Source organism: Protopterus annectens, chromosome 4.part0 (genome assembly GCF_019279795.1).
Source record: "Protopterus annectens isolate FY-2018-M chromosome 4.part0, PAN1.0, whole genome shotgun sequence".
NCBI classification, from domain to species: domain Eukaryota; kingdom Metazoa; phylum Chordata; order Ceratodontiformes; family Protopteridae; genus Protopterus; species Protopterus annectens.
In genome coordinates, this window is record NC_056733.1 from 87,466,081 (window position 1) to 87,492,840 (window position 26,760).

General features: G+C 38.2%; 1 protein-coding gene across 1 annotated transcript in view; it reads right to left on the reverse strand.

Moving 5' to 3' along the window:
• Positions 1-26,760, reverse strand: part of TBCD (tubulin folding cofactor D) — a 3,708,267-nt gene that overhangs the window by 596,257 nt on the left and 3,085,250 nt on the right. The window contains exon 27 of the mRNA XM_044068123.1: positions 17,609-17,727. Within this exon, the coding sequence (XP_043924058.1) occupies positions 17,609-17,727 (119 nt within the window). The remainder of the gene's footprint in view (positions 1-17,608; positions 17,728-26,760) is intronic.

Sequence of the window (26,760 nt, forward strand, 5' to 3'; positions counted from 1 at the left end):
ATTACCTATGACCAAGAGTTCCCTCCTTTAGTAAGGGAAACAGAAGAAGTATACAGGCCTCACAATTACAGGGAAAATTTTTACAGGAGGGGGGGGAGAAGGGGGAGGGGGAGGTATTGATAAACACCCACTCTTCAAATAGCCCGAATTTGGAAAGAAATGAAGTATATGATATCAAGGTTGTAAATAAAGTGATTTATACATATAAGGATTTTTCTATTTACAACTATGGTAATTTTGATGTTAAGGTTAATCATTTTAAATTGCTTAGTAAAGGTTTTAAATTTATTCCTAGTTCAAAGGGTGACACCACCACCACAATTCTAGATACCAAGTTGTTTATGCGGAGAATAAATTTGAGTGTTCTGGCAAGCAATAATGGTTATAGTAGTGATAATAGAGTTATAAAATTGAAAAAGAAATCTACTTTTAACCCACCCTTGTTACCCCAGTTAAGAAACTTTGAAAGAATTTTGGAAGAAGGAATCAGAACTGAATATAATAATAATAATAGGAAGATACATTATAATAACTTGAATAAAGACAAGAAAGAGGCATTAATGGAATTAATTAATGAGGACACCATCAGAGTTATGAAACCAGATAAGGGGGGGGGGTGTCGTCATTATGGACAATATAATCTATGAAGGAAAGATGAACATTATACTAAGAGATGAAACAAAATATTCAGTGGTCTCAAAAAATGAGGTAAATGTTGCGTATTATCGGATAGACAACATGTTGAATGACTTTGTGTTAGAAAGGGTGTTAAAGCCTGAACTACACAAGTTTTTAACAGTAGTAAAACCTAGGATGGCTACTATGTTCGGAATCCCGAAAGTCCACAAAAATGTGATGGAACCCCCCCCTAAGACCCATTGTTACTGCAGGAGGGTCAAAAACAGAACCCCTAGCAAAATACATAGATATTACAACCAAACATATATGGACAAGTAATCAAGTGATATTGAAAGACTCATGGGATTTTTTAAAACAATTAACACCTGAATGTTATAGCACCGACCTATTATTTATAACTATAGACATAGTGGATCTTTTTTCCTGCATACCACATACTAGTGGAATGAAGTGGTTTCAGGAATGTGTATTTTTGGACAAAACTATGACACAAGAAGACAAGATTTTATCAGTGGCACTCATGGACACCGTCTTAAAATACAACTTTTTGTTATTTGATGGTGAATACTTTCAACAGAGGACTGGGGGTGTCTATGGGTGCGGCATGTGCACCAACATATGCCAACATAGTTTTGTCCAAATGGGAGGAAAAATATATATTAAAATCAGAATTTAAGAAGGAATGGATCATGTATAAAAGATTCCTAGACGATATAGTTATTTTTTGGATAGGGGGACAAGAAAGATTCAAGGAATTTTTGGAATATATTGGTAAAACTACTAATTTCCTTAAATTTACACATAATGTCAACCATGAGGTTTTACAGTATCTGGATATTGAATTGGTTAAAAATAACACGCTGAAGTCATTTTCATCCAGGGTATATAGGAAAAAAACCTATGTCAATTCTTATTTGCATTATGAAAGTGCGCACCCCCTACACTGCAAGCATAACATAGTTAAGGGGCAGTTCGTGAGGGGATCAAGGATGACTACCCTGGATGAAGACTTTTTTGTTGAATGTGATACATTGCAGAAGATGTTCATTGAAAGGGGATACCCAGAGAAATTTGTAAATGACATTAGAAGGGAAGTAGAAATAGGTAGGGCAGACAGATTTAAACCAATTATGGGTAGGATTGAATTTAAAACAAGACGAGAAGAAAACAAGGACAGGGTGACTGAGGAAAATCAGTACCATAGAAACCTCATAATTGAGTATAACATTCATAACATGGGAATAAGAAATATTTTAAGTAAAGAATGGGATAAATTTGCTGCTTTAACAGACATAGAAGGAATTAATAGTTTCAAACCGAAGATTATTTTTAGAAATTCAAGAAGTATAAAAAACATGTTGGAAAACAAAAAGGATATGGATTATAGGAAGAATGATGTGTTGAGAAAAAAAGTAGGAACGTATAAATGTGGCCGGTGCAATCAATGTTCATATATTAGTAATAAGAGTGAGATATTCATAGATAGTAGAAATATGTTAATTAAGAGTAAAGGCAAATATAGTTGTGATACAAAAGGGGTGGTCTATCTGGCAACTTGTGATAAGTGTCCATCATATTACGTGGGAAAAACAGAAAGGGAACTAAAGAAAAGAATTTATGAACACGTATATGATATTCAAAAAGGGAAAGAAACTAGTGCCTTATTCAAGCATAGTAAAGAATGTAGAGGATGTAGATTTCACTTTTTCGTGTTACAACAGGTTGAAAAGGATATAAGGGGTGGTATTTGGGAAGAGATCTTGGAGAGTAAGGAATTGTGGTGGCAGGTGTACCTGGAGACCAGCAAAAAACCAGGGTTAAATGATTACTTGAGTATATCATCCTTATTAAAAATAAGGGCTAATAAAATTTAATAGTTTTTAAACAGAATAGAATGTGATTGTTTTTGATGTGTTTAAATATGTTTATTTAATTATATTTATATAAAGTATTTATATTTAAACAGTATTTAGAGAGGTTTTAACTCATTTTGTTCAAAGTAAGTGGTTTTTTGTGTTGTGGAATGTTTATGTGCAATATTGATTTATGACAGTAGAGGGAGTTGTTTCATTATGTTCAAGAACATCAATATGTTAGCAAGCACAAGCACTTTGTTCAACAATGTTTGTATAAATTATCTAATCAAACAGTATATACATATGCACTTTATTTATGTGATTCATAGGTTTTAACTATGTAGATATTTTAGATGTTTATGCACACGCACTTTTTATAGTTAATTATTATTTTAATTTTAATATTTATGAGGCTTGTTGGTTCATAGGTCCAATTTAAATGTCTTTGGGGGATTTTTATTGGTTGGAGGGTTGGTCATTTAATATATATAGAGTAATTAAATGTTAGTACATTGTCTGATGAAGTCCAAGTGGATTGGATGAAAACGCTAGTATATTGTTCTGTGCAACTGCGTTAATGTGTATGGTCTGTGGAGTTGGTTCATTAAAAGATTCGAAGTGGATTTGTGGTTCTGCAGTTTTCTTTGGCTTACAGCACTCTTGTGATGTAATGCCAGTTTACTGAAAATAAAGCTAGCTTCCCGCCCAAGGGTGCTTTTAGTTGTTCCCTGGTAGGCGGTGTTAGAACCAAGTCACTGTGATTGTCCTGTAGTAGTGGTGGTGGCTGTGTCCGTGGCTGCACCTCGCTGGTTGTTACCCTGCCACTGGCGTCCCCTGTAGGCACCTCTGGATTGACTTTGGCCTCTTGAACGCCTATTCCTGCCTCTCTGGGCTCTGGAGGAGTCGGGAAAGGACCAATTCTTGGAGGGCCAATTCCTGCTAAACCTTGGAGGTTGAACCTGTAAGAAATCTTTCACTGTTTGGACAGATTTTGCCTTCTCTTCCATCTTCTTGAGCACCTGTTGTGCAGGAGAGCCAAACAAATTGATCTTGTCCATGGGAGCATCTAGTAATTTGGATTTCACATGGTCTGGTAAGGCCTGCTCTTTTAACCATGCATGCCTTCTGATAACTGTGCCAGTCATGGCTGATCTGAAGGAAGCTTCCAGTGCATCATAGCCGCATTTTAAGGAATGGTTACTGACCTGCTGAATGTTATGTACCATTTCCTGAACAGATTTTTTGTCTAATGGTTCATCTGAGGACAACTTTTTGGTTAGCTGGTCTAGCATAAATTCTTGATACTCGATCATGTGGAATTGACAGTTCAATGCTCTAGCTGAAAGAGTTGCAGAAGTGTAAACTTTTTTACCCCATCTCTAAGGACCTGGATTCCCTTTCAGAGGGGAGGGTTTTTTTGGCAGAGGTAGCTGCTACAGCCTTAGGACCCTGGGAGATAGTCTCGGGATCTGCAAAAGGAGCAAAAGGAGCTTTATACAAATGGTGATGAGTATCCGGAACCCTGTAGTACCTATCGGGCTTAGCAGGGGCCGGTGGAAGTGAATCAGGAGCAGTACAAGCATCATTAAATGCATCATCTACAACAGAGAGAACTGGAGGAATGGCTAAAGGCCTATGTTGTGGTAAATGCAGAAAGGTTCTAAGCCTCTTCCTAGAGTCTGAGAAATCCTGGCCCTGCCACTGAAATTGTTCCCTCATAGCATGTAAGGTTTCCCCAAAGGAAAATTCCTCAGGCGGAGAGGCAGAAGGGATGGACTCTTCAGCATCAGAGTCTTCATGAGAAAGAAGCCTCTGGAGGGTTAGTATTATCTGAATCATCAGAGGAATCATCTGTAGAAACTGGTTCAGGGGGCTCTGCTCTAGGCCTCTTCTCTGGAGGTGGGTGAGAAGCCCTGTCTGTGTGAGATTGGGATCCCCGGATTAAAGAAATGAGATCCTCTGCTAGACTAAGCATTTGTGAACTAGAGCTAGGCCTGTGAGAGGGGGTCTTAGCAGGCACAGATTTAGTAGTTTTAGCTGCTTTAGCCCTGGCAAAAGCCTTAATGGACATGGCTGCAGGTGGCCTAGCAGCTCCACGTGCAGGGGTGGAGATATCCAAGGGGATAGTGTCAGATAATTCCTGAGAAACTGCCTGAGCAGAAGGTAAATCAGAAGCCGATTCCACGAGGTTGGAAGAGGCCTCGGTAGGAGGTAAGTTTTCGGCTGAAGGAAGAACCGCTTGCTCGGTTTCGGCCCTTTTCCTTGCGCTTTTTTGATATTTGCGTAGTCGGAGGATCCGACGGCATAATGTAAGCAAAATCGGAGCCGAAAAACTCCTCAGTGAATTCCGACCGACGTCTAAGCGTCCGTCAGTTAAAAGAAGCACAGGCTAGACAAGCTGCTATGTCGTGGTCTGGGCCTAAACAAGGTAAGCAGTAAGAGTGGAAATCTTTATGAGGTATTTGTTTCCCACAAGTTAAACAGTTATTCACTTTTTCTGACATCGGCTGAGGCAAGAAAGAGTCCCCAACGGGGTACTTAGCTTTTTAGAAGTCTTCGGTAGTAGTAGAAGAATTTGGTAGTAGTAATCTCTGGTTCTGACCGACCGGCACTTGCGAACAGCTTCTGCTTCAGGCGCCACGCGGCAAGAAAGACTGAGGAAAATGGCGTCGGCTGATGCCTTTATACCCGAATAACTGCAGCTATGACGTCGGGTGAAGTGCGACACCAGCCGAGGCCAGACCCAGACTTTGGAATCCGGCCGACCGAAGGGCTGCCTGACAACAGGACAACCCATTTGTAAGGACTGCAGATGCATCCTTGAAGGACATCACTATTTAGCCACAGCCTCCCAACAGGCTCCATCCCAAATAGGACTGCAATGATTATCCTGGTGCACAAGGCGGGATATTCACACAACAGATGAACTACTGCTCCATAAGGCTAACTAGTCTAATATGTAATGCTATCAATAGAACAATCCTAGATATGTTAAATGAAGATAAAGACAACTATCAAACACTGGATCCAACTGGGTTTTTCAGAGACAGGTCATGACTACTCATCCTGATGGATTTCTTCGAGAAGGTCACCAAAGCAATAGACACAGGCAAAATTTTGCATATTGCCTACCTCAACCTGGCCAAGGAATTTGACATAAGTTCACTACATTAGGTATAAAACTGTACATCACTTATGCCTTCCAAGATGGTTGCACATTTATCAACAGCTTAACTTCAGCTTCCCAAGTGTGGAAAAAGAAACTGAGGGCTTGGACCTCTGCCCACTTTTTAATAAATTCAATTTCTGGGTAGTAAGTACACTGTCTGGATGCCAGTAAAGAAGAAACTAAGACAGTCTGAAAAAAATTAAGTAGAAAGGGAAAGGAGAAAACACTGACTGGGAAGAATCATGCAGCTGTTCAGCAAAAAGTTGTTCAAGCTCCAGCTTTGGTGCAAGACATGGCTTCCAGTATTGTAGATGAAAAATAAGCCAAATGTGCTCACAGCTCATTAAAATTAACAAAACATTCAAGGACTGTATCTATTGAAATAACAAAAGGCTAGAAAATAGAGGATACTTTAAACAGACATTCACATGAACTGATAAAAATGCAAAAATCAGAGGTCGAACTGGAAAGAAAAGTCTGTCTGATTACGAAATTGCTGAGGAAGATATGTTTAAAATTATGGTAGAATTAGAGGAAGCAGGGAATTCCTTTCTGTTGTACCAGATAAACTGGATGGAACAGACTTTATAAATTTTATAAAAGCACAAATAAGCAACTGGACACCACAGCAGAATAAGTCAACTGAAAACGCACATTGCATGTATACACCAAACCTGGCCATGAGAAAGCAACCAAGACCTGTATTATTACAGATGCAATCCTACCAGCAGAAAGAGTTGATCCTGATAAAACTCTGGCAGAACGGCAAAAAATTAAATGTTGGTGACAGTGGAGTGTTTGCGGAAAATGATTATTCTCTGTACACCAGGCAGAAGAGAAGCAAATTTATTCTAGTAATCAGTGAATGTCAAAAGGCAGCTGTGAGATTCAACCTGCTGTATCCAGCTGTCTTCAAAATATTTTCTCTTGGATGATCAAAGTAATTTTCTGATGCAGAACAGGTTGAGAAGGAAACACAAAAATGTGTTCAACAAAAAGTGAGCCATCAATCAAAAGGGGCCTGTGATTCTCATTCTTCTAATAAAAAAGCTAATGGAGAGACTTTGTCAGTGAAGAGGAAGAAAAATGTAACTAAGTAAAACATTTTCTCTTCTTAACAGTATTTCTATAAAACTTTTCATGATATAAATTACATGCTATACAGTAAAATACTTTCAGGTATCACTATATCTGACATATATACAGTAAACAGGTGGGTTTTTCTCTTCTTTCCTCTTTTTAGTATTAAAGCTGATTATAAGGCAATAAAAAGACAGAGCAATGCTTTCGTTGAGCTAAAAATTAATGCTTTCTGAAAGCTTGCATGTTTGTTTTTTCACATCTGGGACAGGAATAAAGATAAAACAAGAACAAACAGCACATACTAAAAGTACAGGCAGTGACATGCGTCTTAGCATGGATAACCTTAGCTTTAGGTCAGATAATGCCTGAGTGCAGCTGTATCTGGGATAAATGTTCCTATTAAGAGGTTAAACTTTATTATTTGAAGATGTACAAAATTTTGTGTTTGTATTAAGTTAATAGGTTCTGGGGGATGTTTGCTTTTTTGTTTGAGGCTTTTCATTAAAACAAAAAGTCTTGTAAAATGTGACTTAGGTTCAAATCAAGAGAACAAGAAACAAATGTATAAAAGATCAACCTGCCAGACATTAGTGGGTGCATGTATCACAAAAGCTGGAAAAGGACATCAAAAAAGTTGTCAGATATAATAGGTGGGAATAACAATCTCTTATGATAATGGTGGCACTTTCCATATTATCTTGGAAAGTGAATGGTCTTCACAGGTACAGACAAAAAAGAACGTGTATTGAATTATATAAAGAAATGCACAGTGCAAATAGCAATGCTACAGGTGACACATTTGAAAAGAAGTGACCATATGAATTTGATAAAGGTAGCATTTCTGGGCAGACATTCAATGGAGAATCAGAGACAAAGGAAAAGAAGAGTACTTACACTAATTGCAAGAGGAGTCCCAATAGTGATAGGAGAGGAAAAACAAACATAATGATGGTAGATTTGTGGTAGTAAGGGGCTACTGGCAAAGGAGGATTATGCTGGTAAGTACTTATATTCCACCTAAAACTGATATTCCATCCCTCCAGCCATCCATCTTCAACCCCTTTTCCCATTTTGCACATGGGGTCGCAGTGCTACTTCAACAGTGACAATCATCTCGATCCAAGGTTTTACAAAGCTGGGTGGCTAGCCCTGCCATGGTAGTTCATTCGTACACTCACTCGTACACAAACTCTCATGTATGGCCAATACAGAATGTCCAATCCACCCAATGCATGTCTTTGAAATGTTGGAGGAAACCAGAGCACCAGGAGGAAACCCACATGACCACAGGGAGGACATGCAGACTCCAGCCAAGAGTCAAACCACAGAACCTCTTGCTGTGAAGTGACAATGTTAACGGCTGCATCACCGTGGCCACCCCTAAAAACTGCTATCATGGATCTTAAAAAAGTTTGGGAGAAATAATCATCTTTCACCAGAGAATACTATTTACATGTGGGGACTGGAATATGATTTGCAACAGTAAGGATGTATCTGGGGACCTAGAAGGCAAAATGTAACAAATAAGGACAGATTTCTGAAGGAATTTATGAAAATGTTTGGTATAGAAGACATGGCTTCAGTGGTAGGAACTCAAGAGAGAATTTACCTATTATTCCCCAAGGTACAACAACTGGGCTACACTACACAGAAATTACATTTCACAGGAACATGCAAAATAACATCCAATAACAATTTCAGATCATGCACTAATAATAACAAAGACAAAAATGAAGGGTAATGAAGCAAAAAGGAGACACTGACACTTCCCCATCTATCTATTAAAAAGAGAGGAATTTATGGAATTGGGAATGGAAGGTTAGGGGAGACAAAAAGTTCTTTAGAAGGTATAACTATTTAGTGGAATAAAACAAAAGTGGAATTTAAAAACTGAGTAGAAATAAAAGAAAAGAGAAGTAATAAAAATTATTTAGAGGGGCAAGCAATTGCAGAATAAGGGGAATCTCACAGAACAAGAAGAGATGTAACTACAGAGTACTGGGAAGAAAATAAGAGACCATCTGGACAATAGGTATGAGTTTAGAGAGACTGAGGTTTTGAAAACTCCAGAGCACATACATTTTTAGTACAATGACTTAGGTTACAGAAAGCAGAAAGACTTGTTGCCAAACTTAGGTAGCTTATAACAAGATAAATTACTAGTGATTCTGTAGCAGTATTAAAGATAGTTCAGAAATGTTATGAACATTTGCATAAAGCAGAGGGAATGTTGAAATCAAGAAAAAGCACAGACAGAAATATTTATGGAAGACTTAAATGTGCCAAGGTTAGAAGTAGATAAGGTTCAACACCTAATAATTAAGATAGGAGGAAAGGAGATAACAGTGATGTATATAACCAATCTGCAAGAAAGTCTCCAGGAATAGATGGTATCCCAGTGGAAGTTTGGAAGCTAAGAGGGAGAAAAGTGATAAGGATTAGAAAGTTTTCATTTAACAGTACTTTAAAATGTTTGTGTGTTTGTGTGGGGGGGAGTGCACCAATATCCTTGAAAAAAGCTATGATAGACCTATTTCAGTTTTAAACCATAATTATAAAGTGTTTATGTCTACAATGGCTAAAAAAATGGCAAGGGTGCTGCCAAAATTGATAGATATAGATCAATGTGGTTTTGGCGAGGGGAAAAAAATATTTGACAACATTAACAGAAGAATGATAATCCGGTGGGAAGCAGAATGTAAGAAAATACCACTATTGTTGGTAGGTTGTGATGCAGAGAGAGAATTCATAGAGTAAGATGGGGGGGTTATTGATGGGGCACTGGAAACACTTGCAATCCCTGATACAATAATAAGGTTAACTGAAAAGATATATAAGGTATAAGAAGCAAACATCAAAGTGGGAGTGATCCTTTTTGAGCAAACAATATTATTTTGGACCTGATAAAACCAGAAAAGGACAACTCTGTGTTATGAAATATTCTGAGATAGTTTCAAGTTTTTTTCATGATATAAAATTAATGAAGATAAAAAACAAAGGTTATAGCTGCATATTATGTACCCACACATGAATTGGTTCAGCAATATCCATATTTATGAGGGCATGATAAAAAGAAGTATTTAGGAGTATGGCTTAAAAGTATTCTGTTATGGCAGCTAAGGATATGTGGGAAGAGATTATGCAAGACATAATACAAAAAATGAGAAAGTGGAAGCTCTTGTCTATGAATATGGATAACAAGATGTAAGCAGTAAAACTGTTTTAGTCCCTTTAGTTTTATACACAGGTCAGGCATACTTTCATCAACCTTGAGGAGAAGTTGTAGACAGTAATTAATAAAGAGTGGAAGGATTTTATCTGGGAGAGGAAGAGGGCTAGAGTCTCAGGGGATAAACTGATCCTTCAAATAAAACAAGTAGGTTTAAGATTACCTGATGTAAAGAGATATTTTACAGCTACACAGTTAAGGCTCATACACATAACACAAGCAGAAAGCTACAATTCAAAGTAGAAAGGGATGATAATGAAGCATGAGGGAAATTCAAGGAGAAAGTGGGATTTGGGATGCAGATCCTTGAGAATAACAGTTATACAGAATATTATATTCATGTAGCAGTAGGTTATGTGAAGTAGAATTATTTCCTCACCACAGCAGTCATATGATGGTCAAAGGCCAATTCACTGTCTACATGCATTCTCAAATGCCTGACTAATGGGTCTACTCTTTGAGATGCATTATTATTATTATTGTAGCAAACTGCAGGGGTGGCCATCCTTTCAAAAGCTAATGTTATGTATTTTCTTGGAATTGAGGTTTAGACAATGACTCTGACACAGATTATTTGCCTATGTTAGGCCTTCTTAGAAGGTGTGAAAAAAATGAAAACATTCTCACCCGTGTTAGCATGTCTGGCAGGAGATTTGTGCATACTTTCAGATTAACTTTTATTGTATGCGATCATGCCTAATTGTGAAAATGTAAATACTTTTAAATGTTGAGTATTTCCCTGTTTAAACAGAATGTTTACAGAATCTGACAGTATTTTGATACATTTCTAATTGCGCATGTCTGAGAAAGAAATGCTAAAGTATTGTGGAGAATCAGAGGAACAGTAGATGATGTCATTAGAATGCTCCTGGTTGCTAGGTGATTATTTGAACATCTGATTGATAGGAAAAATAACTTTTTCAGACAGTTGACTGTTATTTTTAAAATAAGGCAGTTGGGACTGTTAAGCAGTGCAGTTAGTGCTGAGCAGTTTGTGAAGAGCAGCCATTAGTGAAGAGTTGCAGTCAGTGGGCACCCATGAAAGGCAACTCACCAAAAACTGTAAGCCTGCCTTTGCCTTGCTGTTATGTTATAGATTAGATCAGGGACATATTCTCTAGTTAGATTAGGAAAGTTTAGTTATTCAGATAGAGTTTTTCTAGAATGATGGACTTCTACCCTACAGTTTGATTTTACATTTCTGGTGACTGAATTCTGGTATTTATTGAAAGCCATTGATTTAAATTCTTGTAGTCATTTTACTTATTAAATGTTTTTCATTATTTTACAGTGTGGCTGGAAATCGGTGTTTTTCATTAGAGATTAAACAGTGTTTATACCTGTTTGATACTCCCTAGGTCCCCTCGAAGGCCTGGGTGCTCTGGTCATAGCTATCATTTATATTGATATTTAATTGTCATAATTGTACACCCCTTTAGAAGGGCATGAAGACACTCTCATTGGTGGCAGAATTGCAGTATTATTTTGGGGAAGGGACACAAGTGGAAATCTGTATCAGTCTTTCCCAGAAGTGTTTGGATGTGTGAGATTTAAATTTACTTTGAGTGTGAGTGCATCAGAGGTCTTAAACTGGGACACATCACTCTGACGTGTGTAACAAGGAGTTACATTATGGGTGGGCAGAAGTGTACAGTCCAGTCCCAGATTACTGAGTGTGTTCCTGTTGTGCTCTTATGGAAAAATTGTGAAATGTTACTCCTGTTTAAGTGACAGTCTCACATTGTAGTCAGTTGTGAGGACTGAAGCTCCTTAGTTACTGACCCAAGATAATAAGGGATGTCACATCCAATTGGTGGCAGTCCGGACATCACAGAAGGTACTCATGATTTTGGGGGATTCAATTCCTATACCTAATCTGCAAGCTTAAGTGAACTTCATCAGCCTGAGGGCTTTGCCATTAGCCCTGACTTCAGGGAAGTAAATGTCAAACAGGAATGGCCACAGCACTAAGCCTTATGGGACTCCACTAGTGAACAGAGTTTTTTGGGGCATGGTAGACTCCCCTATTGTAAATTCTTGGTTCCTGCCAGCCAGCTAGCTATCCAGTGGGTGACTTTTTTTAACACCTTTATTGAACTATCGCTTCTCACACTGGGAAGCTTACATTTATATAAAAGAAGACTAACCATACTAACATGCTCACAGTTGCAAACACTATAGAGCAGAAATATTCTCATATACAATATAATGAATCCAACCTTACACAAGTTGGTTAATTCCCACCTTCCCTTAAACCTCACAACTGTTCCACAACATTATTCTGCATGTATTGCTTCCACAATTTCCATTTTTTCTATGCAATTTGGTCTTACTCTTTTCTAAAGATCCCAATTCCAGTTCTTTTATCTCTGTTACAATATTCATTACTTCAAATATGGTTGGTTTGCACTCCGATTTCCATTTTCTAGTAACTGCTTTTTTGACAGCCACTAGAATTAAATTTAACAATGCTTTACTACTTCTAGGCAATTCAGATTGTGTATCCCAACTCAAAGAATCATTTCCTTAGTTACAGCCACTTGCTCACCCAGTATTTCTGTAGGGAATTTTTAAAGTCTGCCAACTCTTTACACTCTCAAAACATATATTCCCAGTTACCTCTTTCTTCCCTATCTCACCTCTAATATTTGCCATCTACCCGAGGAAAAATTATTTGGAGTCTGCTTGGTGTATACAATACATATGCAAACACTTTCAAGCAAAAATCCTCCAACTTCTAGACTTTGTTGTATATTTGGGAGCAATACATATGTACTCCCATTACTTCCTTGTGAATTAATTATCCAGTCTATTTTCCTAATCTTTTCTAAACTCAACTGACTGATTCCTATGATTATTGTGCAATATTTTATATGCCCTATTAATTATTCATTTTTACAACAGTAACTACTGTTGTAGATTCAACTAAAAACTCTACCAGAGCAAGTCTTTCAGTTCGGATTCCCCTATCCCTTTATCTTTGCCTGTATTCTGATATCAATCCCTGATGGGGAAGGCAGTCCAAATGTCTTCTTCACCTTTTCACATTCTTTTATTATATTTCCCTCTCTAGTTATTTGTTCCCAATACCTTGGTTCCTTTGTCAGTTTTCTCCAGTAAATTACAGCCCCCCTTGCATTCTCTGTACCCCTAACTGCAGTCCTCCCTATCATTAGCATCTTCTTTTTCCATTCTCATGTTGGTTTAGTTCTTAGAATACTTTCTGTATGTTCTTATATTATCTCTAGTCCCTTCCCAAATGTGAAAAACAATTTGCATGTTTTCAGTAAACATTACATTTTAGCCATAAGAAAGTGCACTGACTACCCTTAAATAAATACACTGTTGTAATTAATACATTAAATAACAAGCCTGCTATGGATGCAATTGCTTGTACACCAATTTAGTTACTACAATTTCAAACTTCATTTAGTTTCAATGAACAGCTTGCCAATATTGCCTTAAAGATTAATATTGTATCTTACAAATTTTAGTTAGAACACACTGTTCAGATCTCTCATGATTAACTGCTTGCATCTGCAGACTTCCTGTCTCCAGTTAAAGGCAGGTGCTCATAAAAAGCTAGTAGTTTTGTAAATACAAGGAAGAATAGTTGTAGATTTCCCTCATAATACACAGTTTAGTCTTATCATGATTAACTGCTTGCACCTACAAACTCATTTCACAAACTCATTTCCAACTGAAAGAAAAACAGTTTTAATGGGGAAAGCGGCTATCAGTTTTGCAAAAGCAAGATAAAAAAAAAAAATGTCATACTTTTCATCCTTTGCTCTTGTTTTTCAAGCCTGTTTGCTTAAAAACTCTTCTCTATAGTTTAGCCACCAAAAATTGTAGCATGGTCCATTTTGGTAAATAAAACATTTTCATACACCATATAGGTGACACACCCCCTTCAATACGACACTGTTGTAAGGAACCCAGATGCCCTTGTTAATTCTTTATCGTTCATCCATCATGTCTCCACAGTAGTTCAGAAAATCTTCTATCTGGCAAATCTAATTTCCAAAGGCATCTTCATTAGATCCAGAAAGTCTTAATTTCCCCCCTTTACTCATATCTCATCCGACTCATTGGTGAATAGAATGTACCTTCTGTCATGTATTTGTCTAACCATATCACTCAACTTGAGAGACCTCAGAGATTCATAACTAAAAGAGATCAGTGGCCTCAAAAATCTTAGTTATCAAGACAGACTGGCAGCCTTCTCTCTTTACTCAGTCTCTTACAGATTTCTCCATGGGGATCTCTGTCTAACATTTTGACCCCTGAAATATTAAATCCACTTTAACCTCCCATTGTTTCACAGAACAAATGGTACTTCACATACTAAGGGGATTAAACATTTTCATCAACAGATAAAGAAGACATGCTGGCATGACAGGTTGGGATTCTCGCTGGAGGAACAAACGTCTACTATATGTCAAACAAAGTACAACCCTTGCAACCTTTAAGGCAAACTTGGATAACTGGACAGGTAGCTTTAAATTATTCCATGGTCTATAGTGTCTTGCTCTTCCTGAGGCTGGAAGGAACTTCTGAATGGGGATTTTTGGATAGGCTTGTAGTTGACCATGGAAGAACGGTCTTGTACACACCTAAGATGCTCTGAACTAATAAAACAAGGAAAATTATTATATTTTAATACTACATACATTATGATCAATGACAATATGATCAATGCCCAATATCACAACATACTGACTTTAACTTGCTTCTTTTCAGCCTTTCCTATCTTGTTACAAAGCTTAGATACATTACAATTAAGACCTATGTCAGTACAACATATGGCAGCCGCTGATAAAATTCTCCCACCACACATTTAAAATACTTCACAACAAGAACTGCTTTACAATATAACATGCAATATACATACAGGAAATTGTAAACAAATAAGAACAAGAATTGTTTTACCAGCAGTTACTTCTTCAATCCCTTCATAGCCCTTCTACATATTAATGTGATACGATAGGGTTTCTACTTTATATTTTGTCCACCAGTTTAACACAGTCAACAAATCATGAGTCATTTTCAGCCACTACATCTTGCAGAACCACAGCCCATATGCCAGTTCTCCCGTTTACTCATTAATTTCACAATGCTGTTTGTCTTTTTCCTGATCATCTCGGTCTCCCAAGAAGAGTTTTTGGTTCAAGTCCAAGGGACTCCTAATTCTTCTAGTCAGGTCCTGGGCTTTTTTTCTGTCATTCATGCATTCACCTTTGGAACAATGGAAAGGGTTGCACTGACAAAGTCTATCTTTGGGATTTGTTACCATCACAGGACTGAGAAGCAGAGTTCCATTCAGCTTGCTGGCTAAGTTTTTTTATTTCATCTCTAACCTATTCTATATCAAACAATGTCTTTGATCCTCAAGGCAAAAAATATTCTGAAAACAGCTAGATACAGCGACTTGTCATGCATGCCTCTCAACATTCCCTGACTACTGGAATAAACTTGCTTCTCTTCTGCCTTGTGTACATCGAATAGTAATTTCCCACAAACATTCTAATGTCCACAGTTTGTCAAGAGAAACTCCTTATGTTGATGTGACTGTATCTTTACTATTACTAGCCTCATCTGCTTCCTCATGGTCAGATTTGCAGCATATATACAATGTGCTATCTCAATTAACAAATCCTGCAGTAAAACACCTTCCTAAAATTAATGTAGTCACTTCCTTCCAGTTTCTCTTGTACAGCAAAAGTTTCAAATTTTCCCTGCATGCCCTGTCTTCTAACTCTAGTATTTTTTGAAACAGCTCTTCTTCAGAAACCTTGTGCTCAGCCAGTGTTTCCCACATTATAACCTCTGATTTCTGTCTGCAGTTTTATCAGCACATCTGAATAACTACGTAATACTTCTATCATTTTTCAGCCTTTTATTTGATTTGACATATTACACCAGTTTTTTTCTATACTAAAGCTGAAACCTGAACCACTTTCTGCAGAACAGCTGCAATGTTCTTCCTAGCCAGAGCTTTTTTAATTATGTTTATTGCTGAGTTTTGCTTAGTTTCTTCAAATTTCTTTATTGGCATCCAGGCAGTGGAATTACTAGCCAGCAGATGGATTGTACCCACACTGATAACTTGTGCTGACATTTTAAATGATTTCTCAGTTCTTATACTGGCAGAGCTCTGATCAACCAGCCATTGTGGAATTCTCAAAGAAGATGGTCTTAACCCTTTCTAAAGGGAAAGGTGTGTCCTTCTGCTACAGCAATTAATCTTGTGCTTGTAGAAGATGCATTGCAACAAAAGATTACCACACTTGATGTTGGTTTTGCTTACAGCCTAACACACAATGTGTAGTAGTGTTACATATGTCACAACAAGATTAAGGCGAATAAAGATTTATTATCTCATATGAGAAAAATGGTCAATCTTTAGGAAAACACTAAGAAAAGGAGTCTTCTGTACACACAAACGTCATAATGTAAACATGGGGTGGGTTTAATATGCACATTCAAAGAATGTAAACATGGGGTGGGTTTAATATGCACATTCAAAGAAAGAGGCAGCTATAAAAACTACTAAAAAGTTTATCAAACATCTAGGCAACAAGATCAGACCCAGAAACAAATCAATGGAGTCAAACAGCTCCCCATTCACTTGCAGGTAGCAACAATTTATTCTGGCATGTAAAAGGCAGCACTCTCCCTCTAGGTTCTGCTCCAAAAGAAGTGACAATGCCTCTCCATTTGCTGTCACTTCTGTTCACAGAATCTCATCAGACAACAATGACTTGTGTAAAGGATAGGAGTTTATCACAGATGTAGTAGACTCTAAAAGGAAGGCAAGAGTGTTACAGACCTGTGTTCAAGGTCCCTTAATTTTGGTAATTTGTGCTCCTGTTTCGAATCTCTGAACAAACCGAAAGACCTGAGAACAGTGTTTTCACAAAGCTGTCTCTATTTCTAAGTACTGGGGTTGATAAAAGTCTGAAAGGTTTCTCACTTCAACACAAGTTAGTTGCGGGACTGGAGCTATGATACCTGATGATGTTCTGGTCCAAGGCAAAAAAAAAAAAAAAAAAACATAGTACCAGTTACTGTCATGACTTATGATCTGTCAACTTCAGATACACTTATAAAATCTATGTTTTTTAAATACAGAATGTTGAAGATATTCAGCAACGCATGGTAAGAAGCGATCCGAATGGCATGAACAGAAAGAAATGTGGATCCTAAGATCAAAATGTCCTCAAGAATGGGAGATCAACATTTTAACACTGAGTAAGAGAACAAAGGAAAGATTCACACAATTGTTTCAATCGATGCTAAGGATCTTAGCTGTAGAATAAATTCACCTGCTCAGTAAAAGGGAAAAGAAAATGAGCAGAAGACAGAAAAAGCCATGCGCACTTAAGAAATCAGGTATCGTTGAGGATGTCACAGGAGACTCCGGGCTTGCCTTGTCTGACAACTGAAAGCTGTTGTAGCAAAGATATGCTCTAGTGAAAAATAAAACTAAAAACAAACAAACAAAAAAAACTAAAGGGTATTAATTTTTTTGTGGTTAATGCAAAGTTGATGTTATCATAATCCCTTTTAAAAATTAAATACAGCTTATGTTCAGATACCTGTATGCTACTTTATGCACCAGAAACATACCTGTTGAAGCTTGCCAGTTAGCATAAATTTTGGCAGGAACCCTAGAGCTAGTGAAAAGCCACAACGAGTCATCTCCTCTGTACTATGAAGCTCCGCAATACACTTTGTGATCAATTGATCTACAAAACAAAAGACAACAATGTTACAAAAAAAGTAGTGAACTACATGCAATATAAAGCACTCTTTTAAGATGGGAATAAGCCACTGTAACTCTTAAAAATGCATTATTTGTCAATAACTATACAAAGTTTCAAAGTTAATCAAGTCCATCATAATACTACTATCACATTTGCATGTACAACTCCCTTGCATAGACCATACTCCATATGCCTCATGTTTGTTGAGCATTTTGTTTCCTTTCTCTTATAATTTTTATCACCCACTCTTAATACAGTATTTCAAGGCTCTATTACTTCTATTCTGAAATAGTGAAACATAAAACTAATTAGTCAACCATCCTGATTTAGCTACCAGACACAGCCACCACCAGCATATCATTCTTTCTCGTCACTTTCCACTTCTACCTACACTCTGACTATTCAATAACCCATATATTATTATCTCATTTTTGTTCTCTTCAACTGCATGCATCCTTAACGCCCTAAAGTACTCAAACTCACACGACTGTTGAGTTTGCAGTACTCACAAACACATTTTACCTTCTTATTCATACTGTCCACCTAATGTCTTATGTCTTTCCTGTATGTAAGGTCAACAAAACAGGAAAAAGATTCCAAACATGACTTTATCAGTAGCCTCTATCTAAGCAATGTCCATCATACAGACCTGGCCCAAAAATGGGACAAGAAATTCAAAATACCGGTTTACCAACACCTCTGAATCAGACGGTTTACAAATTGTGTGCTGCACTTATAAAAATTAAAAATTATAGAATTACAAAAATTACAGTAGGTAAACTAAAAACATGTAATTGAATCTACAATACATTTTTCAATGGCATGGAAACCCATGAGAAAGTGTCTTTTTTCTGTACAATGCATATCAGCAATATGTATTTTTCAATTAAAGTTTAATTAACATTTTATACACAGATTTAACAATATGAAAACTATCACATAATAATAAAGAGCTACAAGTTATATCACAACATATTTCTATTTAAACCCTCAGTGTTAGCTACATCCTACTTACTAATCATACAAAGAGAAAGAGAAACTAAACCTACTTATTTATCCATATTATATTTACCTGATAAAATAAGCAAATTTATGCAATATTTATAACTTGGTAATTAGTCTTAAAATTATTTTTATGACATTAGTTTATTTCTGGCATATCTTAGTAGTTAATGGAAGTTGCTAAAATGGAGTTTTATTATTGTTCCTATTCCTGTTAATTTCCTTAGCTATCAATAATACATTTCAGAACAGTGCATACTGATGTTTCTGCATACATTTAGGAAAATGAACATTAAGTATAATAACCATGAGTTTATATGGTAATTATCAGACCAAAATGCTTCCATAAACTAGACTTTTAACACATTCCCTCCAAAGGAGCTCAGGAAGTTTGCACTGCAATTTCCAATGGGTAGAACCTAAGCCTTTTGACAGAATCAAATTATGTCCTCACATTTCAAATGTTCATATTTCTTGAACCATAGAGATTATGAAAGAAGTATAAATGGCAAACCGTTCAGCACAAACCATTTTTATAGTGGTAGTATTCTTTAGGTTCTAGGCCTTAAACTGAATTTTATAAGTCACAGTAAACACTATTACTTTTGTAATATACTTTGTAAACAACTTAAAATATCTCGGCAACCACTCAAGTTGTACACATACTGTCAAGCAGCATTTTATTCACATAGCTGAGAGCTTTCATATGAGACTAAGGAGTTTTGTCTGTGTTACTTGGTTAATAAAAAATTGGGACTTAATAGTAGCTGATACAAGCGTAAGAGTTACTTTACCAAGTAAACCTAAAATCATATTCAAGAAGGGTATTAATCTAAAAGCCATGTTGGAGCAGTGGAGAATAGACAATCCTAGGATTAAAGGAATGTTCAAATGTGAAAACTGCCCCTACTGTAAACATGTGAGCACAGTACTCTCTTTTGAAATAAGGAATATGAGATTTTCATGCAAGGGTAGATACAGTTGCAACACTCGTAGCATTATATACCTGGCCCAGTGCAAAATGTGTCCTGGCTTTTACACAGGAAAATCTGACAGAAGACTAAGAGACAGAATGTATGAACACCATTATGCTATCAGGAATAAAAGGATAGAGAATGTGTTGGCTAAACACATTATCAATTCACCAGAACATGTTATTGATACAGTTGACACAAATATTAAAGGTGGTTCCACCTCTCTGAGATTGGAGAAATGTAAACTGTTGTGGCAGCTAAGATGTGATGCATTTAGGCCCCCAGGGATTAACGAAATGTGCTCCATAGCTTGCAAACTTAAACTGAGGAGCCTTATAAGATAAAGGCCTGCATTTTCCTTGATATATTTTTTTTCAGTATTTTTTTCAGAATTTTAGATTGTTTAAATTGTTCATTTTGTACATCCATCTGTGTTGCCATTTTTACAAGGTATCTATATTCAAATAGATGGATTTTAACATCCTTATGGTGCATAAGAATGTTTTTAACAGTCATTTTTATTCATTTTTTATCTATTTCTTATCTAATTTATTACTATTTATTCATTTTCCAGTCTTATGTTATTTAACATTTTTACCAGGTGTTAGTGACTACTTTTCCAATATACTTCTAATGTACACTGCTGAGGTATATTGAAATGTATTTTTCAATGCATTCTAATGATTTTCTTATATAATTCCAAGCACGGTCTTTTATTTAATGTAATTAATGTTTAATTGATCATGCGATAGAGCTCATTATATTTACATTCTGGTAGAGTGTATATAAGGTCTTGCATTCAGTATTGTCTTGTCTTGTCTGAAGAAGTACAAGTACTATCCTGTACGAAAGTACTTACTTTACTTGTGAATAAATAATTCTTTTTGGAGTGTATCCAGGTCGTGTTGATACTTTTTATTTTTCAAGTTTGTTTTGTGTATTCATAGTATCCAGTGTGTTACTTGATTGTTGAGGTATTTAGACAAATGTGAAAATTATCTATACCATAAAAACAACAGTTAATATCTTGTTTCTTGCACTAGACAGGTCAAATATGAATGCAGTTTGCTATTGTGTAAGGTTTAAGAAGAAATATTTTAAAACCTTCTACATAGCATAGTTTTGGAATTATTGATGCAAATATGGACAAGCAATATTAAATGCCTAGAGGCTTCAGTGTGAGTTAACTGCATAAGCACTTGGAGGTGTCACTCGGATGTAATGAGTTGACCAAAATTTGCCAAGATCCTCACAATTATAGAAGATATGCTCAATCTGTTTTCACCATTCCATCATTTCCAACAGTCGTATTTCTAGCCTAACTTTAAAGCACACAGTCGAACTGCTGAAACAGTCCCAGGTAACCAGGGTTCAACTAGTGGCCAATGCACAAGAGAAACTAGTCAGGGAGTGGGAGGAGACAGGGGTTGTCTGCACTTGATGGCACATGCAGTAGTGTTAACTTCCTGTTACGGACCAAAGAGCTCACCTCTCATGCCTCAGGGGCAGTGATGCCTGGAAAGGATACACCTTGAAGAAGTAAGGGGACATCCTCCACTGTCATCCCCTCCATTATGCCTCTCTGGGTGAGTATGATAAGGATGGGGAATAACAAAAAGAAGAAAATCACAAACCATCCCTGATGGATGTCTGCATGATGGCCTCTCCTGGCCGACACCTTGCTTTGGCAATAGAGAATGAATGGGACAACTGGTTTTGGAGGAGGCTGCTGATCGAGAGTGGAGGCAAGGAGTGCAAAAAAAAAGAAAAAAAAATACTTCTGAGTATTATGCATTTTACTTACAGTCTTATGCCCCCCCTCTAAAATACTTGAAAGATGCATTCAAAAACAATTGCTAAACTACCTCCTGCAGGAAGAACTCTTTATCCTTCACATAACAAGGCTTCTGTCCACAACACTGCACTTCTAACTTATGTAGATACTGTCAATAGTACTAGGACTAACATCAAACTTGTCTCTTCCTTACTTTAGACTTGTCTAAAGCCTTCAACACAGTTTGTCACTGCAAATCTCTAAATTTCCTCATTAGGTCCTTCTCAGCCCAGCCTTTTCTGGTTCAATAACTATCTAAATGTATCAGTCAGTAAAACGGCATTCCACTCTCTCTCCATACATCCCAGTTACCATGGGTGTACCACAAGCCTCTATCCTTGGTCCCCTCCTCTTCAACATTCTCAGCAATACCCTCCACACATCTACACAACAGGCCTCCCTAATATAGTAAGCAGATGACTCCACACTCGTTTGCTCATCTGACAACATAGCACACCTCCAAAAAATTACTCAGGAAGCTTTAACAGCCACAGAAACATGGCTTTGTAACTCCCAACTCACACTTAACCCTACAAAAACGACTTCTTTTTCCCCAAAATCCCTCTCATGAAAAAACAATTTATAGTCATCTCTCGTGCCAATACAACCATTGAAGTTATTTCTTGCAGCAAATTACTAGAGATGATAGTGGACAGTAACCTTCAATTCAACCTGCATATACAAAATTGTATAAGAAAAACGCATCAAAAGCTAGGGATGCTTTATACTGTCAAAAACTTTCTCACCAACACAACTAAAACTACACTTGCCATTACTTATCTCACCCTCACATATCTTTATGGTATTTCAATCCTTATTAATCTTCAGGCATCATAAAAATAATAACTTGAGCAATGCTATAACAAAGTTAACTTTGCTGCAAATACACCTTTCAGAACCCATCACTGCACTGAAAAACTTAAAACTGGTTAGAAAGTACAGTTTTGTACCTACCATAAATGTAGATGTCCGATAGGCATGCATCTGCAGTCCTTACAAATGGGTTGTCCTGTCGTCAGGCAGCCCTTCGGTCGGCCGGATTCCAAAGTCTGGGTCTGGCCTCGGCTGGTGTCGCACTTCACCTGACGTCATAGCTACAGTTCTTCGGGTATAAAGGCATCAGCCAACGCCATTTTCCTCAGTGTTTCTTGCCCCAGATGCCAGGTGCCCTCTAGGAAGGCTAAATTTGGATAAATGCAAATGGTTCCAAATAGTAGAGAGCAAACAAAAAATAAGCATGTATGTACATATATACAAACAAATACACCATAATAGATTCCCCCAGCTAGCTACAAGATGGGCAAATACCCTAGGAGTACCACAGAGGGGAAGGAGGGTGGGTAATCCTGACTGCAGATGCATGCCTATCGGACATCTACATTTATGGTATGTACAAAACTGTACTATGTCCTTCAAGGATGCATCTGCAGTCCTTACAAATGGGTAGAATACCATAGCCAAACTGGGGGAGGAGGAGAAATAAGATTATGGTGTAGTTAAGATCCCTTGCAAAACAGCAGTGGCAAAACCTGCTCGGGATCTGGAGTATAAAGGTAAATTATAATGCTTGGCAAATGTATGCAGGGAGCTCCAAATAGCAGCCTCTAAAATGTCTTTGGTAGCCACTCCTCGTAAAAAAGCTGTGGTAGTGGCTGTAGCCCTTGTAGAGTGAGGCCTGATGTTTTCTGGAGCTTTCTTCCCATGGTAGGAGTAACAGAATCTAATGTAATTTCCTATCCACTTAGAGATTGTCTGTTTTGAAATTGCTTTTCCTTCCATTCCTGTTGCATATGCTACCAGTAGCTGGTCAGTTTTTCTATTGCTTGGTCCTGTCCAGGTAGTAACGTAATTGTCTATGTACATCCAAGGTATGCAACAGTCTTTCTCCCCTGTTCTGTGGGTTGGGGAAGAATGTAGGTAGGTGGATAGCTTGATTTAAAGATACCCTGGAGACCACCTTTGGCATAAAAGTAGGATTAGTTCTCATGGACACTCTATCTTGATGGAAGATCAGGAAGGGCTGTACTGCCATTAATGCCTGTAGCTCAGATACCCTTCTTGCTGAAGTGATTGCAAGCAGGAAAGCAGTTTTCCATGATAAGTACTGTAAATCTGCTGTAGCTGCTGGCTCGAAAGGAGGGAGTGTTAACTTTTCTAGCACAAAGTTCAAGTCCCATGCTGGCAATGGTGGCTTCCTAGGTGGTTTTACATTTTTAATTCCTCTCAGAAACTGCCTGAGCAGAGGATGTGAGAAGACTGGAGGATCCAAGTTGTATTCTGCTGAAATCGCTGATGCATGAATCTTAATGGAAGAATAGGACAGGCCGTTGTGGAAGAGCTCTGCCAAGTATTCCAGGATGTTAGCTATGTTTACCAGTGACACATTCTCTCCTTTTGCAGTACTCCAAATGAGATATCTTTTCCATTTTGCTGAATAATTTTTTCTTGTTGAGGGTCTGCGAGCCTCCAAGATAATGTCTTTAACCCTTTGAGATAAATCTGGGTTATTTGGTCTTATGCAATGTTCCAGGCAGCCAGTTGCAGTGTTTTCAGGTTTGGATGCAGGGTTTTGAAGTTGTTCTGTGTTAAAAGCAAGGGAACTAGGGGCAGAGGCCATATTTGCTCCCGAGACATACTCCTCAATAATGGGTACCAATGTTGCCTTGGCCAGTCTGGAGCTATCAGGATGATCCTTGGACGGTCTTCTTTGATCTTCAATAGCACCTTGTGCATCAAATGAAGAGGTGGGAATGCATATGCTGTCAGGTTTTTCCAACTGAAAGATAGGGAGTCCACTTTCCAAGCAAGTGGGTGGTACGTCCTTGTGCAGAATTTTTTCAGTTGGTGATTGTGTGGGGATGCAAATAAGTCTATTTCTGGTAGTCCCCATTTCCCTGTAATGGTTTTGAAGATGTCCAGATGCAGCATCCATTCGTGGGCATCCGTGGTAGTTCTGCTTAGGATGTCTGCTAGTATATTTTCTTTTCCTGGCACAAAAATTGCTTGTAACTGAATGTTGAAGCTCAGTGCCACATTCCAGAGGTCCATTGCCATCCGACATAGAGGGTATGAATGTGTGTTTTCCTGTTTGTTGATGTACCACATAACTGTGGTGTTGTCCGTCCTTATCAGCAGTTAACCCTGTCGAAGAAATGGTCTGAATGCCTGAATTGCCAGTTTTACTGCCAGCATTTCCTTTTGATTTATGTGTAGGTGCAGCTGGTCTTGAGTCCATAAGCCTTGTATGCACTTGTCCAACATGTGTGCCCCCCAACCGAGGTCTGAGGCGTCTGTTGTGATGGTCTGGCTTGGTTGAGTGCTGTGGAAGGGCAGCCCCTTGTTTGATTGACAGGCCTGAGCCCACCATTGGAATTCTTGCTTCAGGCATGGAATTATTGGAATTTGGGTTTCTAGGCTGTGCTTGTGCTGAGACCATAAATTCCTTAGGTACCACTGTAACTTTCTCATATGTAGTCTGGCATGTGGAATCAATATTATGCAGGATGCCATGCAACCGAGAGCTTGCAGGACTTTTCTTGCTGTTAGCTGGTTCTGCTTTGTTAATGCCATGAAGTAGAAAGGGAGTTGCTCCTGTTTTTCTACTGTCAGGAATGTCATTTGTTTTGATGTGTCCAGATCTGCACCCAAGAAGGTTATCCTTTGGGATGGTATCAGCCTTGACTTTTTTATATTGACTGTGTATCCCAGGGCTTGTAGTAGATGAATGACCCTTTCCAAATCTTTTGTTAATTTGTTTTTGTTGTCCGCTTGTAACAGGCAGTCGTCCAGGTAAGGGTAAATTTGGATTCCCTGAAGCCTGCAATGAGCAATTACTGATGCCAGGCATTTCGTGAATACTCTGGGCGCAGTAGATAAGCCAAAGGGCAATGCTGAGAATTGATAATGCTCTGATCCTGCAAGAAATCTGAGGTATCTTCTGCAATTTGGTCGTATGGGGACGTGCAGGTATGCCTCCTTGAGATCTAGAGTTACCAGCCAAGACTCCTTGCCCAGCATGGGAAGAAGCTGCTGTAGGGTCAGCATTTTGAATTTTGGAACAATGAGGTATGTGTTTAAAGCGAACAGGTTGAGAATAGGTCTCCATTGGTTTTCTTTTCTTGGTACCAGGAAGAGTCTGGAGTAAAATCCTTGCCCTTGTTCCATAGATGGTACCCTTTCTACAGCTCTCATCCTTAGTAAGTGAGTTATTTGTTGTAGAGCTTCTGTCTTCTGATTTGGAGGTAGGTTTGGCATTCCTCTCTTCCTTGGTAGAGTATGGAAGTGAAACCTGTAACCTTGGTCTATTGTCTGTAAAATCCATTTGTCTCCTGTGATGTAATGTCAGTTTACTGAAAATAAGGCTAGCTTCCCGCCTAAGGGTGCCTCTAGTTGTTCCCTGGTAGGCGGTGCCAGAGCCAAGTCACTGTGATTGTCCTGTGGAAGTGGTGGTGGCTGGATCTGTGGCTGTACCTCGCTGGTTGTTAGCCTGCCACTGACGTCCCCTGTAGGCACCTCTGGATTGACCCCTGCCTCTTGAGCGCCTATTCCTGCCTCTCGGAGCTCTGGAGGTGTCTGGAAAGGACCAATTTTTGGAAGGCCAGTTCCTGCTAAACCTTGGAGGCTGGACCTGCAAGAAATCCTTGACTGTCTGGACAGATTTTGCTTTCTCTTCCACCTTCTTCAGCACCTGCTGCGCAGGGGAGCCAAACAAATTGAGCTTATCCATGGGAGCATCTAGGAGTTTTGATTTAACATGGTCTGGTAAGGACTGCTCTTTTAACCATGCATGTCTTCTGATCACTGTGCCAGTCATGGCTGATCTAAAGGAAGCCTCCAGTGCATCATAGCCGCATTTTAAGGAATGATTACTGACCTGCTGTATGTTATGTACCATTTCCTGTACAGATTTTTTGTCTAATGGTTCATCCGAGGACAGTTTTTTAGTTAACTGGTCTAACATAAATTCCTGATACTGAATCATGTGGAATTGACAGTTCAAGGCCCTAGCTGAAAGAGTAGCAGAAGTGTAAACTTTTTTACCCCATCTCTTTAAGCCCCTAGATTCCTTTTCAGAGGGAGGGGTTTTTGGTAGAGGTAGCTGCTACAGCCTTGGGTCCCTGGGAGATAGTTTCGGGATCTGCAAAAGGGGCCTTATACAAATAATAATGTGTGTCTGGAACCCTGTAGTACCTATCGGGCTTAGCA